General features: G+C 42.4%; 1 protein-coding gene across 1 annotated transcript; it reads right to left on the bottom strand.

Moving 5' to 3' along the window:
• Positions 1-286: 286 nt before the first annotated feature.
• Positions 287-8439, bottom strand: NQO2 (N-ribosyldihydronicotinamide:quinone dehydrogenase 2). Its single transcript, XM_009989580.2, has 6 exons — positions 8408-8439; positions 6619-6783; positions 3958-4088; positions 3144-3257; positions 1636-1737; positions 287-488 (listed from the first exon to the last, which is right to left on the bottom strand). The coding sequence occupies exons 1-6, from the start codon at positions 8412-8414 to the stop codon at positions 315-317; spliced, it is 693 nt and encodes a 230-aa protein (XP_009987882.2). The 5' UTR covers positions 8415-8439; the 3' UTR covers positions 287-314.
• Positions 8440-8839: the final 400 nt, after the last annotated feature.

The raw sequence follows: 8839 nt of genomic DNA, 5'->3' as shown, positions 1-8839 counted from the left end.
TCATAAGCAGCAGCGGTATAATCTGCAATTAAATACCGCTTGTGTTATCAGCCACTTGTAGGCAGGATGTCACTGTTTATATGAGCAAGGATGATTCTTCAGAGAGAGTTTTGCACCCATCATTCCTGAAGAGAATCCCTTGAGGAATCAATGAAGAGAAATGCTATATTGTCAGTTAAGCTGCTAGCTGTAGTACTCAAGATACTTCTATTACATTTGAATTAGGAGATTTAGCATTCAGATATTGAGATAAAGCAACAAAAAGAATGGAAGGGAAAAAAATAATCTTCTCTCTGTAGTCTTGTCCCTGAACATTACTTGAAATACCACTCAGGAGAGCAGTTTATGGGTTCTTCCTTCCAAAGAGTCTTCAGTCGCTGGGCCCAGGCCATCAGCATCTCTGTCCTCTTCTCCTCAGAGACATGCTCCGGAGCAAAGCAGATGTGAGGTGCGAGGACTTTGACACCACAGAAGTGCATGATTCCATGCTGGACTCAAAGCAAAGAAAGGCAGGCCTCAGGGAATAGTTAGTCTTTCACTTTCAATTCAGAAATGTGGACAATTCAAATCTGAAACTGTTTCTCTCACCCAATATAAGGCAGGTTTTCCAAACCCGTGTGTTTAGCAGGAGAAGGGAAATAAATTGCAAAATTTCATTATTTATCCTGGCAGTCACTACTGAAGGCTAGGCATTAAGCAGAATGACATACAATACATCGAAAAATAAGGTCAACTTCATTTATTCTGCTCTGTGGAATTTACTTTTAAATGCTCTTAAACCCACGGAACTGTTCTCTTTGGCGGCTGTAGGCTACTAAATTTGCAAAGATCAGAAACAGCCTAAAGTTCATTGTACTGTTTGAATCTTCACCGATTGTTCCTGAACGGTGGTGTATTTCTCATCTACTTCTAAGTATTTTTTTAACCTTTTGCCTGTGGCTTAGCCAAATGATCTTGAATGAAGGCTAGTGCCTTCCAAATCAGCTCAACTTGCCATTTTTCCTCTGTATTTCTGAATTCACAGTTGCCTTTCAGGTTCTTTGTTATGTTGACTTGCAAGCTCTGCAGCTAGACAGCCTCACACGGGCAGACAGCAAGTAATCCCGATGGGCAGGAGAACAAAGAATTTAAGCACATCCATTGTATTACATCAAGAAGTAGCTGGCACAATTTGCCTTGCCACCTAAATTTCTCAAAGCACGCTTGCTACTTCTGATAAAAGGGTAGCAAGAAGAAAAAACATGCCAACTTTTGTATGCTGATCGTTACTGCCAGGATAACATGACTCCCCTCCTGCCCTGCATCCTACATGAATCAGGTAGCTATGGGGAAGAGAAATCCTGCATGCTAGTGCTAAAGGAAATCCTATAACACCAGAGAAACTTAAAAGGCTGGCAGTATAAGCTTCCTACAGATTCCAATCTGGAGGAAGGGGCACAAAACAACTGTAAAATTCTACAGGCTTTTAAAGTAGTCTCAGGATTTTAGGGCCTGATTTATAACCTGCAGATGCTTGGAACGGACAACTTAATTATTTCTTATATTTCATATAAAATAACCAATAATACAACTCTAAAAAATAATTGAAATAATAAAAATTAAGGCAAACAACAACCAAATATTCGTATATTATACCTGCATGGGCCACAGGAGATAGCGAATATCACCACTGATGCTTCCTTTTGCATACGCCTCTCTGCTTCCACCAGTGGTGAAAGAAAACAGGGCTAACTTGTTCTAGAATCAAGAAAGCAGCATTTGAGTTAGGGATGTTTAAAGAGTGGCTGAATAGTTGAAGACACATTCAGGGGAACCTGGACAGCATAAATTTCTGGTGGAGGTGGTGTGTCCTCTTCTTTCCCAGACCTTATGTGTAGTGACAGCTCTGATGCAAAGATTGACGACATACAACTAGACAGTGGACTGTGTGCCAGGGCTTTGGGCAGAGACAGGTTAAAAAGAAAAGGAATTACATGTCTGATGCCCTTGCATGAAGCAGGGCTGACCCTCGTTCTCACCTATGTAATGTTTGGAAAACTGTGGCCGGAAAGCACTCTGTTACTGAGAATATCTTTGTTTCTGTCCCTCCTGAATGCAGAAATTGAATGCTATGGTCTCCCTTCAAACTTGAGCTTGCTTGTCACTTGCCAGGGAATAATTTGTTCTCAAATTATCAGGTGTTCTAAACTCTTTTGTGTTTCTTTTGCTTCTGTAACTATGGTTTTAGTCCCAGGCTCGTGCTCAGCATCTATCCTCTCAGTTTTAGCTTCCATAATTGAAATAACATTTTTCCAGTGCAGTATCCAAACTGCATTGAGACTGCACTCAGCATGCAGCTATGATCATTGGGGATTACTTCTGTTCATCTCAGTGAGGCAGCCATTTTTGAAATTTAAACAAACTGAAATGTTTGGAATTGTTAAGATCAGAAATTACAGAGATTAATAAGCAGTGAACATAAATATGAAACAAATTGATTGGTTTCTTGATGCTGCAGTTGTTACCAAATCAGATCCATCAGACAGCAGGTCAGAATTTTCCAGGGATATTCCCAGCGCCATGGAGAATTAAAAATTTATGAATTGTCATCTAGAGATACCGGTCTTTGCCTAATTTGTAAGCTACAGAGAAGAAAATGTTGAAAGGAGATAGTTGGGACAGAGGCTGGTATTTCAGGTTTCTGATTAAGTTTTATAGTTTAATTCCAACCTTTGACATCTAATCCCAGAAAAGGATCTTTTCTCCTATTCCAGTGTGTCACTCACTACAGATTTGTGCAGTCCTACAGTGGTGGGAAGAATGACAGACTGTAGTTCTAGAAAATGGACCAATTCAAACTGCTTGCAAGCTGTATGCCATCCCAGTGCACTCTGATACACCTACTGAATTACAAAGCCCATTTTGTAGCCAAGTGAAAATCTCTAGGAGATTGCTTAAATCTTTAGGAACCACTGCATTCTCCTTATTGTACTACCTTTCAGACAGTTTTAACAAGCCAGAAAGCTACTCAACATGTTACCAAAGCATTATTTCAGGAGAGCGTAAAGTGAGAGCTTTAAATAAATGAAACGGAAAAGAAAGACCAGTATCCTCAAGAGCATTGTGCAAATCTTGAGCTTAATAAAACAATCTCAAAAACATACCTGGAGCAAACCGGAATCGTAACAGTTTGGAAAATCATAAGCAAATCCTTGGATCAAGACTCTGTCCATCCAGCCCTTCATGATTGCTGGCATGCTGAACCAGTACAGGGGAAACTAGGCAAAAAATAAATTACCTTGTTAGCACTGAGAGCCCAGGCCACCCTTAGGCTTGGTCTACAGGCCAAATCTTATTCTCTTAATCTGTTCAGATCTTGTACGTGCCTTCTTCCAGCTCTCGGTCAAGAGAGGCAGTTACTACCCTTGGCAAAAATAACTGAAGTGCTTTCTGTTTGTAGTGGTCTCAGGTACGTACCTGAGCACACTGACACCATGGTGAATGTGAGGCTTCCACACAAATTAAAGTTGGAATAGCTGAAGCAGGATGGTGCCGTTTAATTACAACTGGGGACTGTACAGAATTGCATCTCCTATTGCTGAAATGCAAAAGGAACATATGATCTAATGGTATTTTAAGGTTCTAATTTCAGATGCCTTCCTACTCTTCAAAAATGCCAGTGTGGAGCCATTGTTTGTGGGAAAAACTCATACTGTGCTAGCACAAATAATGCTCGCACGTGACCTGGTATTTTTGATATTTTCTAAAATCTACAACCTATCAGAAAAAACTGACACCTTGAAATTGCTACGCAGGATGCAGACTGTTTTATGTCGATGGCAGAGCTACTACCTCTTTTAACTCTGACTAGATTCAATGTTCCTAATGAGATCTATAATCTTCCCACTGTTGCTTTTCTTTTGTTCAACCCTGTATATTAGGACTGAGGTCTTTTTTAGTACAATTTAAAATAATGACCTGAAAAATCAGTAAGTCTGCTTCCTGAACCTTTTTTTGCTCTTCAATCAGATCGTTGGACAAAATTCCTGTCTTGTAAGCTTCCCACGTCTCCACAGCATAATCGAACTCCTCTGAGTTGTACAAGCAACCTGTGGGTAGAAGTGAACAGTCATTCCTTGCCCTGTTTCTAGCATCATAGCCAAATAAGAATTAAATACATGTTGCAATCTAAAGTTTTAAATTGACTTACTGCTTTCAATTTTTCCCCAGTTCCTTTTTTTTTTTTGGTGGATATCAGCATCATCATAGCTGACAGTGATTTGATTTTAAACTGGAGAGGAACGTAGTGTCTCAGAGTACCAAAACTTTCGCCTTTCTCTAGCAACATATGAAGTGCAATAAGAGGACCTAAGCTTGGCTCTAGACTCTGGTGATGCAGGTGGAGGATTTAAGAGAATTTTTCTAATTGCTCTGCCTTTGCATTAGGGATTAGTGAAACCACCATGCAGTCACAAGCACTACGTAGCTGCTTTTCAGCCTCTGTAACTGGGAACTCAGCAGAGGCTGGGGAACCAGTATTGCCTGGCTCTGCTGACTCCACTGCAGTTGGGTGAGCTTATTCAAGTGTCTGAATCAGACATACACATTCATTCATCCGATTCAACTAGCAGGTCATCAATCTCTAGCAGAAGAGAGCGGCAGCAGCTTCATGAACTAAACTATAGCAAGTTATAGAATGGTATCTGAAGGCATTTCTCACCCACAAGAAGTGGACTTTAGAGATTGATTGTGGACAGTGCTAATGCATTTTCCCTCTCAGTGGTATCACTATGAGCCAAGGTTCATATTCAGCAGTGGACTTTTAGAAATGCTTATGTCTGGTCATTAGTGAGTTTCTTCTGGTTTTTGCCAGTGCTTGCACTGGACCTGTGCTGTTTCTTTTTGATTCTTGTATTAAAGAAAGATTCAGCTGTTGCAGATTATGTTACAGCTTTGTGATTTCTAAGATGGAAAAATACTGGGGCTAAATGCTAGTAAGAGCACTGTGAAAATATCACATAACCGTAAAAAAAGCATCACTGTTTTTCTCTAGTCTTAACTACATCTTAACTGCATCAATTTTAACTGTTTAACATCTTTGTCGACAACATGGACAGTGGGATCGAGTGCACCCTCAGCAAGTTTGCTGTCGACACCAAGCTGTGCGGTGTGGTGGACACGCTGGAGGGAAGGGATGCCATCCAGAGGGACCCTGACAGGCTGGAGAGGTGGGCCTGTGAGAACCTCCTGAAGTTCAACAAGGCCAAGTGCAAAACCGTGCACATGGGTCACGGCAACCCCTGGTATCAATACAGGCTGGGAGATGAAAGGATTGAGAGCAGCCCTGCCAAGAAGGACTTGGGGATACTGGTAGATGAAAAGCTAGACATGAGCCAGCAATGTGTGCTTGCAGCCCAGAGAGCCAACTGTATCCTGGGATGCACCAAAAGCAGCGTGGCCAGCAAGTCAAGGGAGGTGATTCTCCCTCTCTACTCTGTTTTGGTGAGTCCCCACCTGCAGTACTGCATTCAGCTCTGGGGCCCCCAACATAAGAAGGAGATGGAGCTGTTGGAGCAGCTCCACAATAGGGCCAGAAAGATGATTGGAAGGCTGGAGCACCTCTCCTATACAAGACAGGCTGAGAGAGTTGGGATTCTTCAGCCTGGAGAAGAGAAGGCTCCAGGGTCACCTAGCAGCTTCCCAGTACCTAAAAGGCGGCTACAAGAAAACTGAAGAGGGACTTTGGACAAGGGTGTGTAGTGATAGGACAAAGGGCAATGGATTTAAACTGAAAGAGGGGAGAGTTAGATTAGAGATAAGGAAGAAATTCTTCACTCTGAGGGTGGCAAGGCACTAGAACAGGTTGCCCAGAGAAGTTGTGGCCACCCCATCCCTGGAAGTGTTCAAGGCCAGGTTGGATGAGGCTTTGAGCAACCTGATGTAGTGGAAGGTGTCCTTGCCCATGGTGGTGAGGTTGGAACTAGGTGATCTTTGAGGTCCCTTCCAACCCAAACCGTTCTATGATTCATACGATTATATGATGATCTAGTCATTTTTAGTAATCATCTACTGCTAAGGTAGTTGAGAGGTGCCAAGACAACTCAAAAGCACAAGTACTTAAGTGCCTGGAGCTGACTTGCAGAAAGCATTTGTAGTCTCATTTGTTAAGAGAAGGTGGTTCATTAGAATGTCCTTGCAATTGATTGCAAATAGTATAAAAATAATATTTTCTTTCACTTCAGTCTAAAGGCAAAACACTGTTTTACAAGTCTATACTATTTGCAAATAGTATAAAAATAATATTCTCTTTCACTTCAGTCTAAAGGCAAAACACTGTTTTACAAGTCTATACTATATAGATATTTCATTTTTCTGATTGAGGGGCCATTTCTAGCGCTCAGATTATTTAAACAAAGATGAGACTTATTGGGCTTCTACACTGACATTTCTTAGTCGATGCTAACAGCAAATAAAAAGCTGGGTCTTGTTAGTTGAAGGATAATTTGTACAAAACAATAGCAGCTGTTTTTTGGAGTGCATCTAAGAGTGTGCTTCTGGATTGTTAATGCAGCAGGATAGACAAAGTGAAAGTTTGTCTTGTTATCATTGTTGAAAAAAGTGGGTTTTGGCTATTCTCACCAACAATGTCATTTCTTGTTGCTCTTGGCTCGAACTGCATTGCATATAAATCAGACACTGTGACACTGCAGCCCTGCTTGCTCAATTCTTCCACAGCAACCCTCTTCAAAGATCCGTTAAAGGACTTGGGCTCTTGATGTGCATAGACTATCAGGACTTTTCTCCCTGGAGGCAGAAAGAAAACCAGAAGAAGATACCTTTGAGTATAGCAGGCAGATAGGAAAGTTTGTGGAGCTAGTCCTTCATTTTTCTGTGGTGTATTTTCCAAGCGGCACAAAACTAGTGAAAACAGAGTGACAGCAGCAGCATTTGGCTCCTGCTTGGCAGCAATGAGTGACTCATGAGGAACTAATCAGTAAATGCCCTTCACCCTGCAATTTCATGCTACACTGGGCTTTCCTAGGTGGAACTCAGTGGACTGTGGGTGCGTTGCCATAGCAGGTCACTCCACCCTCCATCAGCACAACCCAGTCTCTCCTCTTGAGTCAGCAACTGTGTTCATCTGATTCCACTAGCTCCCAAAAAAACGGGGGAAAAAAAAAAAAAAAGCTGTCTGCTGGTTTAGTTCCCTGAGCTGGGTCAGACAAGCTACAGCGCAAGTGTGAGGGATGGACTGGCATCAAAGCTGTGCCAGTTTAGATTCCCTCAAACCGTTGTGAAAACAAGTTCTGAGAGCACCTTCCTACTGCAACGTGAGATCCCCTCATCTTCCAGTTCAGTGCTGTGCAAGTGACAACATTGGGGTAGATGTTTAAGATGCCACTATCCCCCTTCAGCATCACCACAGTGACTTCAGTAGAAAGCAACATGATTTCATCTTAGATGTGATAGTGAGCTGTCTAGTGTATCTAAAACTGCTGACAAAGTGGGTTTAAGGTAAGCCGAGTGGCAAGATGGATATGTTGGGATGGGGCTTCTTAAACTGAGGTGACAAGGTGTATCAGAACTTGCTTGCTCAAAATTTTATTGTGCATAGGCCATTCAATTTTAGTAATTCCCTAAAAAAAAAAAATCATTCACTGCTGAACTCAAGGGAAAGGTGAAATACTTTTATGGGGTAGTTGTTATTTCTGTGCAGTTCCTGCACAGAAGGAAATTTCCAGGGATTTTTGAAAATGATGGATCTGCAAAATGTGCAGCTCTTTGTTCCTAACTGCCAACACAAAAACTCAGGCATCTCCTGAGTTCGGTTTCTCCAGGGGACACAGAAGCTGCACAGCCCAGAGCACCACCAGAGTGACAGGTGAGTTTAAGGTGTCAGAGATAATTAATAGAACCAGAGCTGCAGGCTTGAAGAAACAATACCTCATTTTTAACCTAAATTATGAGGGGTGATTATTTCTCCAGTGTGCATAGCATCCACGAAACAAGAGCTCTGCAAAAAAACTACTACAATTCGTGTAATAGTCAGATGCTATCATAAATTTAACATGTGTATAAACTATTTAAACCCCTGCTCTGTGACTTATTCTGGACTACCAGGAGCAGTTACCTCTTTGCTGCTCCTGCTCACTCTCAGCAAACAGGTAGTTCAGTGGCTGGAGACGACACAAGCTCACAGACGTGATGGGATTAATTCTGCAAGCTGCTGGTGTGTGTCCTTTTTGGTAGAGCTGTGGGTGCTCAGACACAGTCCCTGGAGTGACTGGAGTTTTCAAAGGCATCGTTTACTGAAGTGATTTCAGTCATTTGAAAAAGCAATTCCTCAGTATCCCAACGAAACGTTATGCCACAGCTCCGCGTGCCCAGGCCGGTGGCAAACAGCATTTTCATCACTATTTGTTCTTACCTGCCATTTTCCAGAAGCACTGAGCAGCTTCTCTCTCGGGAACCTGATACAGCCTGTGAACTCAAATGACAAATTTGAGAAATATGTGAGAAACAACAGGAAAAGGTAAAAGCAAAATCACTTCCACTGGTCTGGAAACGTACCTTACTGTGGGGAAGCGAAAGAACTGCGAGTGGAAAGTGTTGTGTGAGTGCCTGGGTGTATATATATACATCTTTGGGCAACCTGGTGTAGTGGAGGATTTCCCTGCCCATGGCAGGGGGCTTGGAACTGGATGATCTTTGAGGTCCCTTCCAACCCAAACCATTCTATCATTCTATGTGCACGCCTATATATATATACGTGCATACACACACTGCAACCGCACGACCGGCAGGAGGATGCGGGTGTGCCGGGCCATGAGCGTTGCCCCGTGGCGACCCCCGGCTCTCC

The sequence above is a fragment of the Tauraco erythrolophus genome, chromosome 3 (assembly GCF_009769465.1).
Source record: "Tauraco erythrolophus isolate bTauEry1 chromosome 3, bTauEry1.pri, whole genome shotgun sequence".
NCBI classification, from domain to species: Eukaryota; Metazoa; Chordata; class Aves; order Musophagiformes; family Musophagidae; genus Tauraco; species Tauraco erythrolophus.
Note: the sequence above shows the minus strand (reverse complement) of the source record. Positions and strands in the feature narration are given on the sequence as shown.

Excerpts from the sequence above, each read along its gene's own strand:
- NQO2 (XM_009989580.2), bottom strand. Across the intron at positions 4,089-6,618 it reads AACAAGAAATGACATTGTTG|GTTGCTTGTACAACTCAGAG; the intron begins GTGAGAATAGCC and ends TTCTACCCACAG. Across the intron at positions 1,738-3,143 it reads ACGATTCCGGTTTGCTCCAG|AACAAGTTAGCCCTGTTTTC; the intron begins GTATGTTTTTGA and ends TCTTGATTCTAG.